This window comes from Chiloscyllium plagiosum, unplaced genomic scaffold, assembly GCF_037043375.1.
Source record: "Chiloscyllium plagiosum isolate Xiang-an unplaced genomic scaffold, Cpla_swu_hap1 HiC_scaffold_37, whole genome shotgun sequence".
Classification (NCBI taxonomy): Eukaryota; Metazoa; Chordata; class Chondrichthyes; order Orectolobiformes; family Hemiscylliidae; genus Chiloscyllium; species Chiloscyllium plagiosum.
In genome coordinates, this window is record NW_028270175.1 from 7,329,628 (window position 1) to 7,356,049 (window position 26,422).

The 26,422-nt window shown below is 42.1% G+C and overlaps 1 protein-coding gene across 4 annotated transcripts in view; it reads right to left on the minus strand.

Annotated features, from left to right (window-relative positions):
* Nucleotides 1–204: 204 nt before the first annotated feature.
* The window catches only part of tmem201 (transmembrane protein 201), a 174,005-nt gene continuing 147,787 nt past the window's right edge, over nt 205–26,422 (minus strand). For all 4 annotated transcript variants that reach the window (XM_043676180.2, XM_043676178.2, XM_043676179.2 and 1 more), the window contains 2 exons: nt 16,597–16,740; nt 205–5,890 (listed from right to left, as the gene is read on the minus strand). In XM_043676180.2, coding sequence (XP_043532115.1) covers nt 5,793–5,890; nt 16,597–16,740 — 242 coding nt within the window. In that variant the 3' untranslated portion in view covers nt 205–5,792. The remainder of the gene's footprint in view (nt 5,891–16,596; nt 16,741–26,422) is intronic.

Genomic DNA, 26,422 nt, shown 5'->3' on the forward strand with positions numbered 1-26,422 from the left:
AACCCACATTGAACCACAGAGTGTGCAAAGTCACCAGAGGGAGGAATCAAACTTGGGTCCCTGGCACTGTGAGGCAGCAGTGCTAACCACTGAGCCAACTTGCCCAAACATTGATATTCTTTAATTTGATGGTCAGAAAATGTGTGTCTTTTTGCTAAAATATACATTTAACTATAAGCAGGAAAAAACCCAAGAAATATAAACTTTTCGCCATCAACTTTTATTTCTTTTTTTTAAAAAACAAAAAACAAAATGGCATATAACAGCATTAACCTGCATTTCTGGTAGTGATCTCACCTTCCTTTTTTATGACCAGTCCCACTTTGCCTTGACATAAGGCCAGGCAGGAGGAGTTCAAAAAATAAGTTGAAAAAATTCATTCTGAGATTTCAACTGGCTTAGAAACGATAAAAGCCACAAACAGCGTTAATACAATGAGGGGGAGAAAGATCAACTAGGAAGTAACCTGACACATCAGCATATATGCAAAAAATATGTACATCATTCAGGTGTTGGGGTTTCAGACTGAGGGAGATCCCGTGAAAGATTACCACTAAAAAAAAGTTTCACTGTACAGATCCTGTAAACAACACAGATAATATCATAGACTCATAAGCAGAGAGAGGACTGTTGTGTTTTTGAATTGTTGCATAAAGAAGCTGTTAAGCCGGTTCAAGATTTGCTTTCGGCTTCACCTTGTGGGGAAAGCAACAAGCAGCTCAGCCTCCCCCTCTCCCACTGCATTCATTTGACAAAATTATTCAGTATTTTCTTTCAGTAGCTGTGAGAGGACTGTTTGAACCAAATAACCCTGTCCACAAACACTACAGAAATGGCAAGAGCAGCTTTGTTAGCAAAAAGGCACTGAAATTAGAAAATAAAACAACCCTCATGTAATTAGGCTCAGGAGGAATTAAAGCTGCAATATCAAAGCATCAGAATCTAAAGGAAGAATCTGAAATAGGTTAAGCTGATGAATGATTTTGTTAGCTATTACGTGATGTCAGAACACGTATAAACACCGCCCCTTAAAAGGTCCCGAGGAAAGGAAGCATTTGATGCTGTGACAGCTCAGCCAAAGAAAAACTGGGAATAACATCAGCTGGGTAGCATGTACAGAAATGTCTGCAGTCTCCCTGTATCGGTGTTAGCCTACAGCAAGAATCCAGAAAGCTCTCTGTTCTTCGAGCTTTACGTTACTGGATCCAACTCAACCTGCTATTGGTCACTCTCAACTGCTTGATCCTGAACTCATTGCTTATGCATCCATTTGCTATCTTGATGGCATGCGACTATGAAATAACATCTATGCAGCTGGTTCAGTGGGGGTGTGTGGCTAGCTCAGTTGGGGCTGGGGGAGCGGTGGATATCTCTGTGGTATGGTGAGGAATGGACATCTCAGTGGTATGGGGTGGAGTGGATATCTCAGTGGGATGGATGGCTGGCTGGCGATGCAGAGTAACGTCAATAGCGTGGGTTCAATTCCCGTACCAGCTGAGGTTACCTCAGGTTTATCTCATCACCAGTCATCACTCTTTCTCAAATGAGAGCGCTGCCCTGGACTATGATCATTATCAGTATTTGCTTTGCATCAACTCTTCTTATTTTTCACTTGGTGGTGCAGCAGGCAGAGAATGCCCATACATAAATATGTCTGGATTTGACCTGAAACAGGAGAGCGAGCTGTCCCAGAGCCTATAGCTCAAGGGGCACCTCTGCCCACTGAGCAAGACTGATGCAGAGAACACTCCCACCCACCTCCATTTTACCGACTGATTCTGGCATAGCGGTAGGATTTTCCAGTTGAAAATTAATCTGTTTGTTCATGTTACGAAAGCACCATCTGGATCAGTAATGGAACCCATGGCTCCTGGCTTAGAGGTAGGAACATTACCCATAAGTACACAAGATGCTCTTATCCATGCTACTTAACTCTGTGATCTGCCTGTATTGCTTGCAAGACAAAGCTTTTCATTGTGCCTCAGTACACGTGACAATAAATTCAATTCAATTCAACATCAGCAATTCAAATTTGGTGGAATATCTTGGGATTTGGGCTCTGAATTGGGAGAAGCGGGACAGGATTCCTTGAAGGAAGCAATCTTAGGGCACAATTCCCACTGTTGCAGGAGTAATAGAAAACTACAGGCTGCAAGAAAGGTTAGCAGCAATAAATTAGCAACAGGATACATGCAGCTAGAGTGGATGATGCCAGGAAACCACAGAATAAAAGAAAGAAGTTCACATTTCTAAGTGGCACGTGCAAGAAACCATGCCTAAACAACAAACAATCAGAGACTGGCAGCACATAGCTCAAAGGATGGCACATGCTAAGCAAGAGCACATTAGAATGGCACAGTGTAGAAAACACCAAAGAAGTTATTGTGAGCAAATAGCTTGAAATAATCTGAGTTCTGTATACTGGGGAAAAACCCAAGAGAGACATACACTGGAGCAGGACAGACTGTTCTGTTCCTTGGTGTCACTTTTATATCAGGAACACAGCAGTAGAATTTTTTAAAAATACATTTGGAAGTTCATAAATAATAGATTCCAATTCTTTTCAGTCCCAAAGGTAAGGCTTTCTGTACTAATTAAAGTACAAATCTAGTCTGCACATGACTTTGGTCCATTTATGAAAGTATAAAGTATGGTTTTAAGCATTTGGATTTATGGGAACTCTTGAGATTCAGTGCTGACTCACACAAATCCATGACTGTTTCATTTGTCCATAAAAGTTAAATGTTTTTGAGGAATATTTTCAATCACTTTCCCCAAAATATCGCTCATTACAACATACTAACAATGCACTAACCCACTTACACTATGCTAATGATGTAGAGGTGTAGGCAATATAAAATGTAACAGATTTGTTGGTCAGAAGATTTCTATGGTTATTCTGAAAGGTTAACATTGACTTTTAATCGGCGGACTTTGATATTTCTGTTAGCGTTCTGTAGAATGGTGCGAATTCATTAGCTGGACACTGTTCTGTGATTAGGAAATTGAATGCAAATTAAGGGAGGCAATTGAGGCAATGCTCAATGGTGTTAGCAGAGACTCAGGTAACATTTTGGGGAACCCAGGTTCACAATCCCACCATGGCAGATGGTGGAATTTGAAGTCAATTTAAAAAAAAAGTGAAAATAATTGTCAATTCTCATTTTAACAAAAAAAAAAGCCATCTGGCTCACTAATGTCCTTTAGGGAAGGAAACTGATGACCGCATCTGGTCTAAACCTGAACAATCCTCTGGGCAATTAGAGATGGGCAATATATTTTGGCCCAGCCAGTGATGCCCATATCCCATGAGTGACTAAAAAAGAAATGTACGCAGTAGCCAGAATATCAGAAGTCAAGACTTGGACTCTTGTATAGTGAATGAATTGTGTTTTGTTGGCAAATTGGTAAAGTGAGCCATTCTCATACCATGGGTAACTTGCCACCATTGCCACGTAAGTGCAACTGTTTTTAATTCTCCTTAATCCAAAGCTTCCAATCCTCTTGCTAGTGTTTGTTTGTGATTAAAGCTAAACTCCTAAATCTAGAAACACACAGTGCCATATGGTCTACCATTTCTTTGTAGTGGTTAGAACATGTTCAATTCAGAGTAGAATAGGGAGCTGTTAATTTGTCCTAGTGTTTATTTTCTACACATTGGCATTCTATACAGACGTGTTCATGTTTTCTGATCAAAATTACAGAGTGTTATCTCCTATCCATAGGGGTCAGGACAAGCACTGATTTCCTATAATGGAGTTCAGTGCTATCCTCAGAAGATCTAATGGGTCCGACCCCAATATGGTTATCATACCTTGATTCCTTACGTCTACTTTAAAAAGTGGAGCCACATTCATTGCTATCAATTGTGAATTTAACTTGAGGGTCTGTACGCTGTTATTTAACACAGCTCTACCACAGCCGACATTTAGGTATACCTTCCCTGAGGCACTATCCCTACCTACAGCAGACAACAAAGGCATCGTCTGTGATCTAGGAGCCAAAAACAGTGTTTTTGATGATAGCTATTCCCCTCCCCCACTCCACACATCCCCCTTCAAAAATAGTTTTATATTTGCCTTCGTTTCAAAGGTTCCACTTTGTTGAGCCAACTGGTTGAAAGGAAGAAGGGAAAACAGACCCTCGGAGAATTGACTCTGCCCATTTGTTCAGCTGCAAATGTCCATTTGCCCTGGTCAGTATCACTTGGCAGTAAGTTGAGCTGTAGCAGGTCAGCTTGAACCGTATAAGAATGCGTGGACTGGAAACATACAATGTAGCATTAACCCTTTTCAGTGCAAGATTTCCTTTTCTCTCCAAATAGTTCCTGTAGGATACTGCACTTGTATCTTCCAACAGTCCATTTTCGTAAGAGTTAGCACATAGACCCATGTCAAAGTTGATTTCGCATAAAGGTTGACCCCCATGATTTTTGCCTTAGTGATTTTTTTCAGATTATCTCATGTAAACAATTTCCCTAGTTTTTTATTAAAGTGATCAAAGCCCATGAATTTTGAAGGCAGAGAATAATCCAGGAGTTGAAATGCATTAGCTCCTAAAGTTAGAAAATAAGGAAAGGCAAGAAATTAATATGAATTCTTGAGTGTGTTGGTTTTTACTTTATTCCTTTGTAATGGTTAATTTTGGATTTTGTTCAGGACCAAATTAAGCACATCAACTCTTTGAAAACATTACGCATGTAACACCCATGATTTCTCGCATTAAAAATTGGTCTAAAAAGTGTGACTTTTACATTAGTGCTTGAGGTAATAAACAAGAAAAGGTGGATTGATGAATCATGTCCAACTTTAAAGTGAAGAGGAAGAAAAAACCATCACACTCAGAAGTCAAATTTAAGTTACTTTCACCACATCTGTATCCTATTACTAAAGGTTTCTCATTTGTAGAAAGGCAGGATACACAGTGTTTCCAGTTTCTTTTAGCCGGCGTCACTCCAATTTAACCAATTGTGTGTAAACTTTAGTGATGCGGTAGGCCCAATTTGTTTTATTTCTCTGGAGCTGCGTCAACATTTTTAGAAAACATATTTTCCAATTGTGGATCGTTACCCAGCAGCCAGTGGGATGCAATGCTAATCACATACATTCAGATTGACAAGTAGCTGGGAGACGTCAATCATGGAGGCAGTACAGAGGTGAACATACATTACTGAGTGCGGCAAATTGCACCACCATTGCCATCATACATCATTTCTTTACCCGAACAGTGAACATGGAACAAGGTTTCGATGCTAAATTTACCTGGTTTTGCAAGGTTCCAGAACAAAGCAGCAAAAAGAAAACTACATCAGTTGGAAAAAGTCGAAAAAATGAAACTAGGCCAAAAAGTCTTTAAAAATTATATATGAAAATGAAAAGAATTTTAACAATAGCCGGTTAAATTGCATTCCCTTGGCATTCACTCAATGCAGTAGTAAGCTACATGAATGTGCTTTCGTTTTCAGTCGACATGTTTTACAGAAATAAATACAATGCAATGGAGCCGAGATCAAACTCATTCCAAATGCAAATACAAGTTTGCAGGATAGATGAGGGGGCAGATTCCAATCACCATTCCTGTTGGGAGGACAAGGCAGGCTGCATCCTTCCCATTATACTCCTCTAACTTGCCTGTACCCTATACGCTGTCATTGAAGGCAGAGGGATGATTTACTGACAATGCAAAGGCAGTGTTCACCTGCGGCGTGAGGCTGAGAGAGACAAGGAGCAGTTGACTGGACCGTAAATCTTTGACAGCTTCTTCAGAAGGTGTCCTGAATTACTGCTTTCTAATCAGTGCAGACCCTGGTAGAGGTAGACTGAGGCAAAGATCACATTTGCTGTCAGACTTAATCCCAGAAGACTTGTCCACAGGATGTTTCCACAAAGTCCTTGGTTAGAGATTTTGCAAAAGAAAAAAAAACAAAATATAAATAGATTGAACAAGTAAAGGAAGTTATTCACAAATACAGCTAATTACATTTGATAGATCAAGAAAACAAGCACTTTTAGAAAACTAGATGATTTATCATTACAAGTAAGAAAACAAAACTCCCATTTTGTGTCAATTGTACCAGTCGTGTTTCTATTAATGGCTTGGATATTCCAAGTTTTGACGTGCTGCTTCTGGATTGCTGGACCCCACATACCTAGTGAGCTGCTGTTAATACAGAGCGAAACCCTATTAAACTGACAAGGCAAGCAGGACTTTTCCATTCTTGCTAACAGTCATGCCAGGTTAGTGTGTTCATTTTCAAGATCCTTTCTCCACTTGGCATCAAAATGTATGCTTTCAGCTAAAAATGAATTCATTATGTTTTACAAGTCCCACACTATTTAGGACATTCAAATTAACAATTTTATTTTGGATGTTTTGAACCGTGGTAAGTCATGCAGCACTACTCTTCAGCAAACCAGGCCTTTGATAATTTTGCTCATAAATTGAGGGACATTTTGAGATGAAGCTTTTTTAATACTGACCGTTCTAACCTCTTTCAATCGGAATCAAATTCTAGGATCTAAAAATACTCGTGCATTTGCAAATCTCATTGAAATTGTACATACAAATAACAGGTCACTGCCACTATCCCAGAACTGAAGGTTACACACAAAAAAAGCTCTTCAGTGGCAGAGAAACTGTAAAAAGGAACCATTTCAGTGAAAACACAAACTATAACAAGTTCAGCTCCACCATCCAAGTTCTGTTGTTTAAGCATTGTCAACAGGTTAACCTCAACTTTCCCTAGATATAACGGGTTTCAGTTGAAAGTGCCCATGTTATCCTGCAGGGCAGAAGCGGTGTACAAACTTGCATATCCATCAAGCTGTCAAATTAAACACCTGGCTGTCTTGTCACTTTGAGACACACAGGACGATTACACAGTTACAAAGCTTCTAATATGCCATGTTGTTTGCAAAAGATCAATGGTTGAATTGGCTAGAATTTTCAGTTAACTCTTTCTTTTCTCCCGTTGAGCTCAGTCTTCAACCAATTTAAATTTCCAAAGAACACTATTTGCTGAAACAGTTCATGTGATTAGCATGGGCAAGCACACTTGTGGTGGCATAGTCTTTCCTTGAAGGAAACCAAACTAAAGAGAAATATATGCAATAATAGAGCTACATGGGTACAAACGCACTGGTAGAGAAAGTGACGGCTGTAGATGCTGGAGAGTCAGAGTTGAAAAGCACTCAGGTCAGGCAGCATCAGAGGAGCAGGAGAGTTGATGTTTTGGGTGTAAGCTCATCATTGACTCTCCTGCTCCTCAGATACTGCCTGACTTGCTGTGCTTTTCCAGCGTCATACTTTTCGACTTAAACTCACTGATGTCCTACTTAGGAATACTGGAATATCTCACATAACAGTGCTATCAATAGAAGTAATTCTGGGTGAGTTAATGTGAGTAAAGCATTGTCAAAAACATCACAATTTATGGATTAATGCAGAAATGAAGTAAACTTGCAATCCTAACTGCTTTAATCACCATACAGCACCTCTGATAGTCACTCAAACCTATTCTTGACATAACTATAAGAATGCAGGAAACCTTCAAAGGTAAATTCATTTTCTACTGTTTACTGAGAGCTTTAGGAAGCATCCACACCCACTTCAAACAGAGGTAATTCTTCATCAAGAAAGAGAATGACATTATTGAATGACATGGTCCAGGACATTCAGCCTCGGACCTTCGGGTGACCATCCAAGGCGGACTTCGGGACAGGCAGCAGCGAAAAGTGGCCGAGCAGAGGCTGATAGCTCAGTTCGGTACCCATAGGGAGGGCCTCAACCGGGACCTTGGGTTCATGTCACATTATAGGTGACCACCATTGCACTATACACACACACCATCCTACAACTCTCTCTCTCACACACACACATATAGACAGACGCGCACACAGACACACCCACACACATCAACACTCACACATGCACCCCCTCACAGACTTAAGACACTCTGCACTCACTACACAGATACAGACCCACATGCACACATATTTTGTGGGATGAATTTGTACTTGCAGGGTTACATTGTACTTTACTCAAAAACTACATGCATTCATGTAGAACTCTGAGCTCAAAAACTGCATGAATTTATGTAAAATTCAGTTATCTCACTTTTTAGATTAGAATCAATCTAAACATCATGGCAAAGACAGAGAACACCTTCAACATATTGTCTAGCTATCACCATCGTTAACAGTTAACTCAAGAATGCAACTTTTTAAAAAAAGGTTTTGTGATTTACACATGAAAGAAGTGAAACTATGATATTCTAACAGATGAAAGGCTTAACAGACAATCAATTTTTCAATGTATAATTTCAGTTACATCACACTGTAAAATTTTGCTGTAAATTCTGTGTGCTAGGATTGAGCCCTTCACTACCACCTGATGAAGGAGCGACGCTCCGAAAGCTAGTGTGCTTCCAATTAAACCTGTTGGACTATAACCTGGTGCTGTGTGATTTTTGACATTATTCATCACTGACTTCAGGAAGCAGAGTGAGGGCAGAGCCCCATCTGCATCAACGGTGCGGAGGTGGAGATGGTCAAGAGCATCATGTTCCTGGGAGGGATGATCACCAACAGTCTGTCCTGGTCCACCAACGTTGATGCAATGATCAAGAAAGCAGAAAGTCATCTCTACTGCCTTAGGAGGCTGAGGAAATTCGGCATATCCATAAGGACGCATACCCATTTTCATAAATGCACATAGAAAGCATTCTATCTGGAGTTATCACAGTGTGTCAATGGCAACTGTTCTTCCCAAGATCACAAGAAACTTCAGAGTTGTGAACACAGCCCAATCCATCATTCCTCCCATTGACGCACCAGGTCGTACCCTCTCATCTTCCTCCTGGGCAGCCTATAGCTCGGAGGACTCAACATCGAGTTTTCCAATTTCAAATAACCTCCCTTCCCAACCCTTCCCCCCTCCCTTCCACTCCTCCCTGCCACCAAACAAATTCATTCCTCCCATTGACCGAGGTCGTACCCTCTGCCTGTCTTCACCGCTCCCCACTTCACCATCCTGCCCCCCGCCTCCCCCTTATCTGCAACTCCCCCTACACCTACCCCGCCAGTCCTGAAGAAGTGTTATGCCCGAACGCTGTCTTCTCCATGCCCTAATGCTGCCTGGCTTGCTGTGTTCTTCTAGCCTCCTCCCAGTCCATCACGTAAACCAGCCTTCCAACTACTAACTCCATCTATACTTCCCACTGTCTTGGGATAGCGACCAACATTATCAAAGTTAAGAATCACACAACACCAGGTTATAGTCCAACTGGTTTATTTGGTGTACCGAAAGCTTCTACTTCCAAATAAACCTGTTGGACTATAACCTGGTTTCTAACTTTGTGTGATTTCTAACTTTGTCCACCCCAGTCCAACACCGGCTCCTCCACATCATGAACAAAGACACCTCCCACCCCAGTTACATGCTCTTCCACCCTCTTCCAACAGGCAGAAAATATAGAAGTTTGAATACACGTAAGTATAGATTCAAGAACAGTTTCTTCCCTGCTGCTATCAAACTTTTGAACAGACCTTTCAAGTGTTAATTCTGATCTCTCTCGCTCTGCACTTTCTCTGTGGCTAGAGTGGTGCTGGAAAAGCACAGCAAGTCAGGCAGCATCCGAGGAGCAGGAAAATCGATGTTTCAGGCAAAAGCCCTTCATCGGGAATTCCTGAAGGGCTTTTGCCTGAAACATCGATTTTCCTGCTCCTTGGATGCTGCCTGACCTGCTGCGCTTTTCCAGCACCACTCTAATCTTGACTCTAATCTTCAGCATCTGCAGTCCTCACTTTTGCCTATTTTCTCTGTGGCTGTAACACTCTATTGTGCACTCTATTCTACTTCCCTGATGTACTCTGTATGGCACCATCTGCCTGTTGGGCACACAAAACACCACCTATCACTATCTTGGTCAACGTGATAACAACCAACCAATCATTCATTCAAACTGGTTTTGAAGTGAGAGAAGGTGAGCCAATACTGTACTTCTAATTCATTCAATCAGTAATTATTGCAGCCAGGTTTGACATTCGAGAAGAGAATCATCCTGATTTTGAACATATCAACACTAGTTTTGCAGACAGGGTGCATCCCTGTTGCTGCAGTAAGATTATCCTTTTCCTTCTGCATCTTTCCTGCAGTCAAAGACTTTGAATAAAGCAAACACATCTGACCTTGTTAAATTCTACACAATCTTTCCTCAACCTCTCTCCTTCGGTCATATACCCTCCTCTGCACCCTTAGGCCCCTGGTCTTTTTTACATGCTCCTTCCATTTGTACCTGCCACTACCGGCAGCTGATCCTTCAGCCACACATGTACATTGTCTGGGACTTTCTCCATAAATTCTGCAATCATCGTAAAAACTCTCTGGAAGTCCAGCTTCTGAGCAAAACTTCTGAGCAGCATTTTCAACCTACACAATATGGTTGAACATCTAATCCTCTATCATCACTTTTATCTGTTTTCTGCCCCAGTAAAATAAGGGTGGCACATTTCCCACATTAAAGATGTTACATAAATACAAAATTGCTGTTGAAATATTTTCAATGACAACCGAAGGGTCACTAAGGTCTCAGAACTTTAAATTTTATTAACCAGACCCAAAATAGTCACCACCTTCTGATCTCAAGCTTAAAACTAGAAGACCATAATACACAGGAACAGAAGTAGGCCACTCAGTCCATCAAGTCTGCTCTGCCATTCAATACAATGGCTGATCTGATAATGCTCAACTCCACTTTCCTGACTTTTCCATATAACTCTCAATGTCCTTGCTGAATAAACAGAACGACCTGGTCCTCGACAGCCCTCTCTGGTAAAGGATTCCACACATTCACTATTCTCAGAAGAAATTCCTCCTCATCCCTGTATTGAATGGGTGACCCCTTTAATTTCAAATTCCGTCCTCTGGTCCTAGACTCTCCCACAAGGGGACAGACAAACTTTCTGTGGCCACCCTAGACCCATCCCCATTGACAAATTTGAGTTCTATTTATTGTTTTTGAGGGAAAGCTTGACTGGTATTGTTCCAGAAAAGTGAAGCTGAAAACGTACACCTTAATTCATTCACTGCTAGTTGAGGGAAAAAAAAATCCATACATTAGCTTTAATCAGCAAAAGACCCTTTGCATGGCCAGCTTTCTTGCAACAAGAAAGCTGCAAATCGTCACTTAGCACCGAGTCAAGGATCCTTTAATGCTGCGATCACACTCAGTGAAATGAATCCCCATGCACCAAGTGAAGCCACATTCCTGAGAGTGCTGTACCAGTAATTCATTGTAAGAAGAGAATTAATGTAACGTTACCCCACTATTAGTTTACTTGAACTATGTCTTCCCAATAGCACTCCTCTCTCTGAGCTATGAAAAGCAGTGTGTTTTTTTGAGGTTCAATAATCTTTAAAATAAAAAAAGACTAAAACATGTTCCATGGTCAGGTTACAGCAGGGAAATCTCTTGTTATGCTTCCCTTTTCTTGGATGTGTTAACAATTTCTCGCAAGAGTCCATGTGCAAAATTGAATCTGAATTTCTCTCAACTTCCAGCTCTGAATGGGAGGGTTACTGTTTGAAATCCATGGAGAACTGAGCAATCAATTCAGGTGATCACTGAAATGCTGTCCTGCCTTACTGTCACACTGACAGAGGAATTGCTTTTGGATGAGATATTAAAGTGAACCCCCGTCTGCTATTCTCAAGTCGAAGTCAATGATGTTTCCACCTCCCTGGTTAACATTTGTGTCTCAAACATCAAGAGTTTGTTCATTTATCGTTTGTGTGGGTTTAATACGCAAAATGGTGGCAGTGTTACTAAACCAACAGAGTGACTGTACTGGAAAAATACTGACTTGGCTGCGAAATTCCAATTATGTGAATACAGGCTCCCTTTTCCCTGTACATAAATCTTCCTGGGCTACTGGCCTCAGGTACCATTTCTGGGGGTTAGTACAATCAATCTCTTGTCAGTTCTCTAGTTCAAAGTTAAAACTCTTTGAGGCCAATAGACCACTTTTATGCTGAACTGGTAAACCAGCCAGAACAGGGGCGGAGAACATACAAATGACTCTCAGAATCCCTACAGTGTGGAAACAGGCCATTCGGCCCATTGAGTCCACAGAAACCCTCTGAAGAGGGTCCCACCCAGATGCAACCCACCCCCCCCCACCCACCCTATCCCTATAACCCCACATTTCCCATGGCTAATCCATCTAGCCTGCACATCCTTGGACACTGAGTAATTTAGTATGGCCAACCCACCTAATCTGCACATCTTTGGACTGTGGGAGGAAACTGGAGCAGCGGGAGGGAACCCAAGTGGACACAGGGAGAATGTGCAAACTCCACAAAGACAGTCTTTTGAAGGTGGAATCAAACCCGGGTCCCTGGTGCTTTGAGGCAGCGGTGCTAACCACTGAGACAACTCAACTGGTTCTAAGCTATTTGGGACCGACATGGTTTCAAGGCTGAAACAAAAGAGATAAAAATTAAACGTTTGGTAAATTAGTTACTTTTTAGGTAGAAAGTGAGTAATTTTCACTTCCACTGCATGATGAGCGTCACTTTTCCTCAGTTTATTTCTTTTTGCCTCACTGCAGCTGGTCTCCTGAAAGTCCTGATCTTTGTGCGACTGATTAAAGTCTGTATGTGCAGTATCCTGCTGTTTCTCCCCGAGAAATCACCCTAGTCGTGAGAGCCGAGACACCAGGCATCAGTGTGGAATCAGGGCCACACCTGTCATCACCTGACACCTACACACACACACCCCTACACACACACACTTACACACATACACTTACACACATACACTCACTTGTCAACAGGGGTTGATGGCTGGCGATGGAAAGGTTGATTTACTCGTTCAGGGAAGGAGAGCTGAACTGCAGCTGCTCAAGTGCTGTCCAAGCTGTGTGTCGGCTAACTCACTGAAAACTGGAATTTAAATCTGCATCGCCCTGCTCTTTCAGGTTTGGGAATACGATGGGCAGAGATTGTCTCCACTGGGCCGCTGGTGAAACCTGGACCCTTTTGATGTTGTTGGCAGCTGCTTGCGCTCCCCCCCTCAGAAATGCTGCCCTGATGAAGAAAAGTAATACAGTTGCCAGCTTTCAGGAGCCTTCTGACAGAGGCCAAGAGAGGAGGCTGCAACATTCAACTTCCAGCAGGGACAGTCAGGGCACACAAAAGCTTGAACAGAAACAAGATCTTTGTTTTGTACAGTGCCTTTAATACAGCAGAGCATCTCAAAGTGCCTCACAGAAGTATTATTGAGCAACATAGATCAACAAACTTGAGAAGGAGAAGCACAGAAAATATGAGTTGGAGGAGGCCATCTGCCCCCTCGAACCTGCTCCACCATTCAAGAGAATCATGGCCAATAATTCAACTCAGTCCTCAGTTCCCCTTGCTCCACAAACCCTTTTATCCCTTCAGCCCAACAAACGGTATCTTACCCCTTGTTGAAAACATTGAATGTTTTGGCCTCAACCACTGTGTGTCAGAGAATTGCCCAGGCCACCCACTCTCTGGGTGAAGCAGGGAGAGACAGGGAATCTGCTGACTGACCAGATTGAGCAATTTTGAGTTAGGAGGTCACACAAGAAACCATCAAGACCAGCCTTAAGCCAGATACAGAACTCATTGTCCCATAGACCTTCCTAATGCTGCAGTGACAACAACAAAAGGCATTTTGCCCAAGACATGCATCCTCAACTTCTGAGTTCTCTGCCTGAAGACATGTCCAACTAACAGCACCATCATGTGTAGCATAAATAGGACAAGAAAACACGTTCCCAAATTAATTCAAGCTGGAAAGCTGACAGCAGTCCGATGCAGTCATCCCACTCCCGGTACTCCGCCCAATTCCCCGTCCCCATCTCCACAACCTCCCTGTCCCCATCTCCACACCCTCCCTTCTCCACATCGTCCATGCTCCCTCCACCCCACCTCCCACTCACGCCACCTCTGCCCCATTCCTAACCCAATCCCCAACCCACCAGTACAGAATGGATGTTGGTGGCAGCATACACTAGAACATCCATTTTGTAGCCTAGAGCTATGGATGCTAGAGGCTCTCATCTCACTGGGACAACATGGCTGACTGGAAATCCTTGCCCCTTGCTCTTATCTCCCACCATAGGTGTTATGTTGGAAGGATTTCCAAGTTACAACTCAGCTTGTTTGGCTACATTTGTTTGACCACCCACAGTCCAAAAGAGGGGTTTGAACTGGGAGCTCCTAGCTCAGAGGCAGGGACACTGCAGCTACACACGTATCATTATAGCTTCAGCAAATGACCTGGAGCAAAGTTTGAGTTCCTGCAGGATTGCACCATGGTTTGAGTAAAAAACCTTCAGCAAGCAAGCAAATTCCTGAAACAAAAGCAGAAATTGCTGAAAAAACTCAGCAAGTCTGGCAGCAACTGTGGTGAGAAATCAGAGCTGATGCTCATGGTCCAGTGACCCCTCTTCAGAATTTTTGTTTCTGATTTCCAGCATCCAAAATTATTTAGTTTTTTTTGTTCAATGAAAATGCAAGTTAGTTAGTGATAATTTAGTCTCAGTGAGTATCCTTATAATAATTTCTCAATGTTGACCTGCCGTTTGTCTCAAAAATCAAACCAACACTAATTCAGAATGAACACGAGCTCAAGGCAACAGATGGATAAATGAACACATTAAGCATTTTACAGCAAAAATCAGTGGTGATCCAACAACAGTATCGCTGATGAAATCTAACTCATGATGTGGAGGTGCCAGTGTTGGACTGAGGTGGACAAAGTCAGAAGTCACACGACACCGGGTTATAGTCCAACAGGATTATTTGAAATCACAAGCTTTTGGAGAGCTGCTCCTTTGTCAGGTGAACCAAATAAACCTGTTGGACTATAACCTGGTATTGTGTAACTTCTGACTTTGAAATTTAAGTGAGATTTACAAGAATTTAAAGATTTTTTTAACAAAAATATTTATATCAGACTGATTTGGATTTCTTAGACAGCAACAGAAATTTCTTATTGGCATTTTGTTTACCCAATCTTAGCGCAGTGCCGAAAAGTGTTGCCCGTCATGCATTTTCCAAAAAAAAAACCCTCAGACCACACAATTAGGATGACAGCACTTTTAGCTCAGCTTCAAGTTGAGGATCTTGTAATGATTGTGAGTGTTGACCCCAAGCTGCTCATTGCTGTTACAAACCAAAAGCTATCGTCTTTTCAAGCAGGTGTTTCCTAAGCTAGCGAAGGGCAGGGCGTGGGTCAAAAAGTCACACGCCAGCGGCAGGAAGCTCACATTCTTGAGCTTTGCAGTTGTGGGGGGGGGGGGCGCTCAGATTTTCAACAGTTTGTTAAAAGGTAGGGGCTGTTGACAGGTGAACACCTGCCAGTACAGTAATACCATCTCACCCTGCCCAGCTCCCAAGCCAGTCTCAGAAACGCAGTGATGTGGAGGTGCCGGTGTTGGACTGGGCTGGAAAAAGTCCGAAGTCACAGGACACCAGGTTTATTTAAAATCACAAGCTTTCAGAGCACTGCTCTAAAAACTCGTGATTTCAAATAAACCAGTTGGACTATAACCTGGTGTCATGTGAGTTCTGACTCAAACTGCTAGGCAAAAATTGGAGATAAACAAACACTCATGAAGCTTCTGACAGTATTACATTTGCAACATTAAAATGCAGGGTGAGAGAATGAAATGTGATTGATTTAAGACTGCAGAAAGGTCTTAAACAGATCACATCACCATAAATGAAGCAAGACACCAAGCAGGATAAGTGTCTGTGCCAAACAGGAGGAAGTCTGTTTTGAAACTATATTGGTTGAAGTGCTTAAGCTCTACAGCAGGCAGACAGAAAATGGAGATAATTAAAGTTCAAATTTACCACGAGTAGATTGCTAAATATGGGTGTTTTACATAGACTCCAAAAGGCACACAATAAACCCCACTAATTCCACCTGATTAAAGCAGAGAAACAGGTCCCATGGTGTCTGCTGTTCTCCTGTTACTTGCCTTCCTTATCCAGTCTGGCCTACATGTGACTCCAGACGCAGAGCAATGTGGTTGACTCTGAGCCAAGTGGCTTGCTCAGCCTTATCTGAGGGCAACTTCGAGTCAACCAGGTTGCTGTGGGTTTGGAGTCACATGGAGACCAGATCAGATAAGGACAACTTTCCTTCCCTGAAGAACATTATTTGAGTCAGATGTGTTCTTAAGACAATTGAATTGTCAAAACTGGCTTTCAATCCAGTGTTATTCTATAGCATGAGTCTGGGCCTCTGCATTACCAGGCCAATCACACCATCAACATGCCAGTATTTATTCAGCGTAACATCAGCTTTGCTGCAAACAATGGCATGCGAGGGATTGCTCATGAATAAATAAATAGACCACGAGTTGACAAAAACCATAAGCACAAAGAATAAACAAAACATCCCAAAGGAAAATCTACTGATAGCTAATATTTTCTTTAGGGTCTAAAATGCAGTCATCCTGAAAATATTAAATCATCATTTCCAAAATTTTACTCTTTTAAATAAAAAATATTTTGAACTGCCCATTGGAAGCCAGATAGCTCTGTTAAAAACCATACCTTTCCATCCTCTGGAATTGTCACCAGCTTGCTGCCCAAGATTGGTGGTGGTATCAACCACACAAGCTGAGGATCTGGAAGAGCTATCTTTCCTCTGGCCAGTTGTCTCACTGTATATACTCCCTCCTTCCACAGACTTGGCATCTGGAAAGAACAGAATAATACATATGTTAACAAAGTTAAGGTGCTCCTGTTACCAGGTGTTACGAATGTTGTGAAAATGTCCTATCATTATTTAATTTCCATCACTTGACTTCAACACTTGAGACTTTTATAGACTAAATATGTCTTTAAGAAATGACACCATGGATATTGCCTGACAAGTTCAGGAAGCTGACATAGAATATAGAAAATCAAGAGAATCTGAATTGCCATTTTAATCGAAAGACATTGGAATTCAGCGAGATGTCAAGAAATCTGCATCTCTTGTTTTACCTACACTTGCACAATAACTGCACATATTAGAGATGAACGTTTACCTGCTGGCCATTCAATTTGAGAAAGACAACAGAGCTAGACTTGGAATATACAAGTTAATCATATTTTCGTAGCTTGCTTTGAGCAAGAGAAGAAACGAAGCAACATGGACTAATGACTACGAAGATACTGAAAGGTTTTCTTTCTTCCTCAATTTCAGAAATGAACACTGGGGTGAAACAGCAACTTGGGAAAAGAAATCAAGGTTATCTACGACCTTTTCGATTCCCAAGGAAAAGGACAACAAAACCACCGGGACTCAGGGCTTCATTCTTGCAATGCAAGGTCAGTAACAGTTAAACTGCAACTGCCCACACCTTCCTTTCTGCATGAACACTCTCCTCCCTTAAATTGTATTATCTTTGTTGTGTGTATGTTTCAGATGCCATGTTTCCTTACTTTTCTTTAGTTTGATAGGTAATGAAACTCCACTCTCACACTCAAAAACAAACTTGGAATTAGCTCTCCATTTTTGTTCTGGTTAACTCAATATCTTATTGAAATGCAATAAACTGGCCAAATGAATGGTCACCAGGCTAGGCTGGGGCAGCAAAGTGGAGGCAGGACAAGTCAAGGAGGACAAGAAGAGGGGTGCGGACTTCCTGAGGAGAAACACAAGTAGAGAAGCCTAACCTAATGCAGACAGGTTTAGGACTGGAGCTATCATATAACCATTGAGGATGGAAGGGGTTAACAATCACCCTGAAGGATGAAGCGCTGAGTAACAACTAATCCGTCACTTGGTCAAAGAAGCAAAACTCAAGAGAAGCAAAAAAACCAAAGTATAAGATGTGGGAAGGGGGAAAAAAGGCTAACATTTTACTGGTACCAGTTCCACACGTGATTAACATATTAATTATAGCTTCAGGACATTTTACTAACAAATACAGACCTATTCCCATTAATCAAAGACACTGACAACAGCAATTATTAAAAAATTAGTGCCAACACAGATATCCCATTTTGGTTTGCTTTCAACTTGTGCCATAAATCCTGTTACTAGCTTAGAAACATCTTCTTGGAAATTTCCTTTTCATGTCAATCCACAAATAAAGTTATCTTACTAGCTTAACAGCTCCGTCAAGCAGCTCAATTTTAGATTGCTAGAATGCTAGAATTTTAGATGGAGACTGAATCAAATGTATTTCAAGATTACATTTGAATGAAGGTTACCTTTGTTTCAGTTGCTTTAATCGATTGAGAATCTTGTTTGGATATTAGCTGTCCATCTCATTGAAGACCAATTAATTACAAAAAGAGATCAAAATCTACACTGTTGAAGTTCTTTGCGAAACAACAGTCACTTGTATTTAATGAAGATCTTAAAACATAGTAAAGCATCCCATGGCATTAAACAGGAAAGTATAATAGAAAATGTGAGATTGAGCCCCATATGCAACCATTAGGGTAGATGGACAAAAGCTTGGTCAAAGAGGCAGGTTTCCAAGGATTGTGACAGGGGAGAAGAGTGAGGGAGAACGACAGCTTAGAAAAGATACTTCAGAGCTAGCAGCTAAAGGCATGGCTACCAATGGCGGTGATTACAATTCTTTTTTCTTTATTCATTCATGCGATGAGGGAGCCGCTGGCTGGGCCAGCATTTAATACCCATCCCTAATTCTCCAAAGGGCAGTTAAGAGTCAACCACATTCCTGTGGGTCTGGAGTCACATGTAGGCTTGACCAGGTAAGGATGGCAGTTTCCTTCTCAAAAGGACATAATTGAACCTGATGGATTTTTTTGACAATTGTCAGTGGATTCATGGTCATCATTAGACTCTTATTTCCAGATTTTAAATAAAAAAAAAATCGTATTTAGGTGGGATTTGAATCTAGGTCCCCAGAACATTACCCAGGTCTCTGGATTAACAATCCAGTGATAATACCACTAGGTCACTGCCTCACCTTGCTCAGAATTAGAGGAGAATTTGTAGGAATTGTGTAGATCAAGAGAGATAGGGAGCAGAGATGCACTGGAAGATACTAACTCAGGATAAACTACAAGTGACGTTTATTCTTGTAGCGCCTCATGAGAATCAACTTTATTCAGGCTGTGCATTCACAGGCTGAGGGAACAGGGAAAGGAAAGGGACAAGACGCAAGCTCAGAGAGTACAATGCAGCATGGTGGGGAATCATGGTAAGGTGAGTGAGTGAAATATTGGGCAAGTAGAGACAGGAAACTGGGGGGAGGGCTGGTTAAAGAAGGAAGATGACATGTTGCAGGATAAGGCCTTTGAGCATTGGTGACCTTATTCCATCAACTGACTCAAACAAGGGAGTCACAAGCGCCCAAATGATTGCGACATTTCCCTTGACTGAAACGATCTAGTCTGAGGGGTGGTGGGTGCCTAAGAAGAGAAAAACAAAATTTCAAAAGCCTTCCTCTCCCCCATCCCTTTGGGGTTTACTTGGGGGAAAAGGTCAAAATTGGATCATTGAACTACTTTTAGGAAATTGCCAGGTCATTGGGACATTTAATTAACTAAATTATAATTTCAAACTGGGATTGTCCTGGCAAAGCCAGAACATTTTACAGGTGCAGATGCGATGGGCTAAAGAGTCTCTTTTGCACTGTTTGATTCTATAATTCGGTCGCCTTTGCAAGGGATCAGCATTTTTAGAATGAAAGCTAGAAGCAAGGCTGCGTTTGCCTATAGCAACTGCACGGGCCGCATCCAGTGCACAAGCTAGCCGCACAGTTAAGATGCAATAGTTTTGAATTGGAAAATATGTCCTCATGTTTCAATTTTCATTGGAACCACTCGGTCTAAAGTTATGAAATCAGTGATGCAACAACCAAAGTTCAAGGATGAGGGAAGTGGAGGATGGGTCATGGTGAAGAGGATGAGGAGTGAGGAAAGGGCAGGGGTAGGTTGGGCGAGACAGCAACAGGCACACTGTGATATGGAACAGGACAGCAACATCAACTGCACTGACTTCCTGTTTGAGCACTCTAGCAGGAGATACACCGTCAAAGCAAATTGGAGACAGAGAGCTGCTGGCGATCAGAAAGAGAAAAGCAAGCGCCTTCAAACAACAAAATGATAACAATTGGATTATTTGGGGTTTTTTTGCGATGCTGATAGAGGGATAAATATCAATCCAGACACTGGGGTAAACTCCCCTGCTAATGTTCGAAATAGTGATGTGGGATCTTTACCATCCACTTGAAGGGGGCATTGGAGCCTTGGTTCAATGGCTCAGTGCTGTGCTCCTTCAGTACTGAGTTTCTATTGTTCGGAGAAAGGCAGCTCTTTTCATGTTTCCTCAGATTTCTAATAAAACACAATCACTAAGTTGTAATTCCTTACCATCTTATTATACAACTTAGTCACTTCTTTGTATTTGCATAAAGTTCTAATATTTGGAGCTTTTTCCAAAAGACTTCAAGTGAAATATTAAATCACTGTGATTTTTATGCTGAATTCCTTTTTCTTAAACCAAATGGAAATCTCACCATGCCCAGGGTTAAGAACTCATCATTTCTGTGCACTGTCACTCAGAGATAGAGCTGTTTAATGACTATTTAAATCTGCAGGGTAAAGCTTTTGTCTGATTAATCCCTGAAGATGGTCTTCACTTCCTCTTGCTGCTAATTTTCTCTTTTCCGGTCGGAGTATCACTGTCAGTGCCAGGTGTTACACCACCACTGTGGGATCCCTCGCACAGAACAGAACAGAACAACAAGGCAATCTGATCTTTCTCAATCCAGTTCCTGTAAACGTCTGATGGAATATTTTGGAGATAAGCCTACCCTGGTCAAAATTCTCAACTTCCTTTCCCTGAAATCAATGTCAATCACCTTCTAGCTAAAACCCTCAGTTAGTAAAACAGTCAGGAAGGAAATAATCCTACAGATAGACTGAAGCCTCAATGGGAAAAATATGTTACTGAGTAGCTAACAATAATGGAGGACTCTAATAAAGATTATTCACCAGCCTTGAACTATTAACTGTGCTTTCTTCCCACAGATGTTGCCAAACCTGCCAAATTTCTCCAGTGATTTCTAATTTTGTTTCAGATCTCCAGCACCCACAGTTTTTTACTTTATTTCACTATTAGAAGAGGGGGTTTATATACTTTGACTTGTGTTTCAAATCCTGGAGGAAATACAGAAACTGCATTATTTACTGGGTGGCAATGTGAGTTATCCTCATGGCTCTGGCACTCCCCCAGCTCCCACACTCGAGTCTGGCTGATGTGGTGAGGATGAGGGTGATTGAGCTTCTGGTCATTGTGTGGATCCAATACAGAAAGAGCACTCGATCCTAAGTTCTGAGCACCCACTAAGAGGTGGACTAAATGGGATAGTGAAGCACAGAGGCCACAAAGGCTGGCTGTTACATCAATCGGACTGTACTTCACTAAGGAACATTTCCTAAGGTCTAGTGAAAAAGAAATGTCCTGCCACACGCAGCTCCATCTCACTCTATCCCCATCCCAAGATACTCAATGCTTTGTACAGCATGGTAGAAATTTTAAAAAGTATTGTATTCCCAGCATAGTCATTCCTCATTCTACAGCTGAATGACGCATGCACATAGAGAATGTATCCTGTGTTTTGTGCGTTTATCAGTTTCTTGAAGAAGGGCCTGTGCCCGAAACGTCGAATCTCCTGTTCCCTGGATGCTGCTTGACCTGCTGTGCTGTTCCAGCAATAAAGTTTCAATTTTGTGCGTTTATGTCTCAGAAACTGCATTAAACTCCGTCAAGTTCAGCTCACATTGAAAAATGAAGCAACTCAATTACTCAAGGTGATGTGGTGGGCAGGTGTGGAAATGGGGTTTGAGGAGGAGGATTTTAATGTGGTTGAAGTACAGCGACTTACCCCACTAATGCAAGAAATAGATGCTGCTTCCTGAAATAGCAGCTTTTGGGTTTGTAAAGGTTCAAACAAACCCAAGGGGGTTACAGACTGGCCAGGAGTGGTGAGAGAATAGTCCTCAGAGGGTGGGATGACGTGGGCCTTCAGAACCTAATCCCACTTCATCAACCTTCTCCCTTACCAAGTTCCAGCCTCATTGCAAAGGACAGAGGAGAATCACAGCCAAACAACTTAGATGGAGTTCAATGGTGTCTTAGAGGCTGGAGGTTGTATTATGTGATGGATACAAATGCTGCAGGAAGGATAGAAAGGGAGGCAAGAGAGGAGGGGAGTGGCATTTTTGATGAGGGACAGCATTACAGCGGTGCTGAGGGAGAATATTTTCAGAAATACATCCAGGGAAGTTATTTGGTTGGAACTGAGAAATAAGAAAGGGACAATCACCTTATTGGGATTGTATTACAGACCCCCTAATAGTTAGACGGAAATTGAGAAACAAACTTGTAAGGAGATCTCAGCTATCTGTAAGAATAATAGGGTGGTTATGGTAGGGAATTTTAACTTTCCAAACATAGACTGGGACTGCTATAGCGTTAAGGGTTTAGATGGAGAGGAATTTGTTAAGTGTGTACAAGAAACTTTTCTGATTCAGTATGTGGATGTACCTACTAGAGAAGGTGCATAACTTGACTTACTCTTGGGAAATAAGGCAGGGCAGGTGACTGAGGTGTCAGTGGGGGAGCACTTTGGGGCCAGCGACAATAATTCTATTAGATTTAAAATAATGATGGAAAAGGATAGACCAGATCTAAAAGTTGAAGTCCTAAATTGGAGAAAGGCCAATTTTGACGGTATTAGGCAAGAACTTTCAAAAGCTGATTGGAGGCAGATGTTCGCAGGTTAAGGAATGGCTGGAAAATGGGAAGCTTTCAGAAATGAGATAACGAGAATCCAGAGAAAGTATATTCCTGTTAGGGTGAAAGGAAAGGCTGGTGGGTATAGGGAATGCTGGATGACTAACAAAATTGAGGTTTGGTTAAGAAAAGGAAGGAAACATATTTAAGGTATAGATCAAGTGAATCCTTTGAAGAGTATAAAGGAAGTAGGAGTATACTTAAGAGGGAAATCAGGAGGGCAAAAAGGGGACATGAGATAGCTTTGGCAAATAGAATTAAGGAGAATCCAAAGAGTTTTTATAAATACATTAAGGACAAAAGGGTAACTAGGGAGTGAATAGGGCCCCTCAAAGATCAGCAAGTCGATACTTTGCATCAGTATTTACTGTGGAAAAGGATATGGAAGATATAGACTGTAGGGAAATAGATGGTGACATCTTGCAAAATGTCCAGATTACAGAGGAAGAAGTGATGGATGTCTTGAAACGCATAAAAGTGGATAAATCCCCAGGACCCGATCAGGTGTACGCTGGAACTCTGTGGGAAGTTAGAGAAGTGATTGCTGGGCCTCTTACTGAGATATTTGTATCACTGATAGTCACAGGTGAGGTGCCGGAAGACTGGAGGCTGACTAACGTGGTGCCACTGTTTAAGAAAGGTGGTAAGGACAAGCCAGGGATCCATAGACCAGTGAGCCTGATGTCAGTGCTGGGCAGGTTGTTGGAGGGAATCCTGTGGGACAGGATGTGTGTTTATTTGGAAAGGCAAGGACTGATTAGGGATAGTCAACATGGCTTTGTGCGTGAGAAATCATGTCTCAGAAACTTGATTGAGTTTCTTGAAGAAGTAACAAAGAGGACTGATGAGGGCAGAGTGGTAGACGTGATCTATATGGATTTCAGTAAGGCGTTCGACAAGGTTCCCCCATGGGAGACTGATTAGCAAGGTTAGATCTCACGGAATACAGGGAGAACTAGCCATTTGGATACAGAACTGGCTCAAAGGTAGAAGACAGAGGGTGGTGGTGGAGGGTTGTTTTTCAGACTGGAGACCTGTGACCAGTGGAGTACCACAAGGATCGGTCCTGGGTCCTCTACTTTTTGTCATTTACATAAATGATTTGGCTGCGAGCATAAGAGGTACGGTTAGTAAGTTTGCAGATGATACCAAAATTGGAGGTGTAGTGGACAGCGAAGAGGGTTACCTCAGATTACAACAGAATCTTGGCCATATGGGCCAGTGGGCTGAGAAGTGGCAGATAGAGTTTAATTCAGATGAATGCGAGGTGCTGCATTTTGGGAAAGCAAATCTTAGCAGGACTTATACGCTTAATGGCAAGGTCCTAGGGAGTGTTGCTGAACAAAGAGACCTTGGAGTGCAGGTTCATAGCTCCTTGAAAGTGGAGTCGCAGGTAGATAGGATAGTGAAGGCAGCGTTTGGTATGCTTTCCTTTATTGGTCAGAGTATTGAGTACAGGGGTTGGGTGGTCATGTTGCGGCTGTACACAACATTGGTTAGGCCACTGTTGGAATATTGCATGCAATTCTGGTCTCCTTCCTATCAGAAAGATGTTGTGAAACTTGAAAGGGTTCAAGTTGCCAGGGTTGGAGGATTTGAGCTATAGGGAGAAGCTGAATAGGCTGGGGCTGTTTTCCCTGGAGCATCGGAGGCTGAGGGGTGACCTTATAGAGGTTTACAAAATTATGAGGGTCATGGATAGGGTAAATAGGCAAAATCTTTTCCTTGGGGTTGGGGAGTCCAGAACTAGAGGGCATAGGTTTAGGGTGAGAGGGGATAGATATAAAAGAGACCTACGGGACAACGTTTTCACACAGAGGGTGGTATGCATATGGAATGACCTGCCAGAGGAAGTGGAGGAGGCTGGTACAATTGCAACATTTAAGAGGCATTTAGATGGGTATATGAATAGGAAGGGTTTGCAGGGATATGGGCTGGGTGTTGGCAGGTGGGACTAGATTGCGTTGGGATATCTGGTCGGCATGGACGGGTTGGACCATGCTGTATATCTCTATGATTCTATGAGGCACTCTCTTACACTTGACCCCTCCACCAATCTTTTGTCTGCATTCAATTAGTTTTAGTGCAAAGTGCGCAAAGTCTACAACAGCGGTGCTGCTGAATAATGGGGGTTTCTTCCCAGTAAAGATACAGCCTTATTTTAAACTAGTGCAGCTCTTCTCCTGGAATTGTAAAGTACAAAACAGTTCCCTTGCACTGAGCCTTTCAGCTTCTGTCACATCGCTGCTGATGTTGTTATCTTGCATTCCAAAGCTTCCAACAAGCTCTTCCTTTTTCTTCAACTGGAATTCTCCTCCTCTCAAACATGTTTGCCCCATTTCCCTTCTCACCTCTTCCCCTCCCCACTGGAACTATGACAGCGGCCTCCTTAACCTCACCTTCCATCCCATCAGCTGCCAGATTCAAAACATTGTACTCTGCCATCTTAAGTTTAACTTAACCATCTTAGTCATCACTCCCCTTCAGTATCATTATGTTGACCTACCCCATTCCACTCTTTGCAGCTCACCTTCCCTCACGACATTGCCTTGTAAGCACAGCACTTTTTAAAAAGCATTTGGTCAGCAATTATGAGCATCTGTGCCTGTTTCCTTGCTCTAATCTCCCTAGAGAAGGTAGTGGTGAACTGCTGCAGTCCATGGTTGGGGACAGAGGGGGAACACCTCTGTTTGTACTGACCCTCCAGGGCCCAATCACTCCTTCCAGCTTTTCACTTGTATTTCATTAAATAGAGTGTACAGTGCTCACTGCTTACTGTGGTCTCCTCTAATACTTGGAGGGCTAAACGGAAACCTCCTGCGTTCTCTCCACTCAAGGATCTTTCCTTTTGTTGGTTGGTCGGTGTGTGATGCAAAATGGCAGACTGATACCAACAGCGTGGGTTCAATTCTCACACCGGCTGAGGTCACTAGCAAGGTGCTGCATTCTCAATCTCTCCCTTCTCCTGAGATATGCTATCCCTTGGGTTAAACTCATTGTCAATCATTAGAGGGGAGCCTATGGATTGCTGGGACTATGACAACTTTACCTTTCAGGCCCTAATGTCCTTCCTCTCCAACAGTGTCCAGCTCCGATGAAAGATCATTGACTTAAAACATAAACTCTGTTTGACTCTTTACGGATGCTGCCTGATTTGCCGAGTACCTCCAAGATTTATTGCTTTAGTTTATCAGCATTGGCAGAATTTCAATGTTGTATAAGACACCTAATTAGTGCTGAAAAAAGTAATTATACGATTTCTCACTTGTTCCTGCAGTGTTGTTGAAGTTCAATAGAAGGGAGCCACTACCTTCCCTCCAACAGGTCACAGAAATTATAGGGCGGCTCATAAAATTGAAGAGAGCATAATTATAAATTAAAAATAAAAGGAATTGCTGGCAAAAAGACAAAACAACACTCAAATCTGATAAACACATTTAAAAGCTTCAGATCTACATTTTAATTTTGACTTTGCTGGAAGCGGCTTTGAGAAAGGACACGAATAAATAGTCAGAGTTGTACAGCATGGAAACAGATCTTTCAGTACAATTCACCTGTGCTGACCAGATATTCGAACTTAATCTAGTCCCATTTGCCAGCATTTGGTCC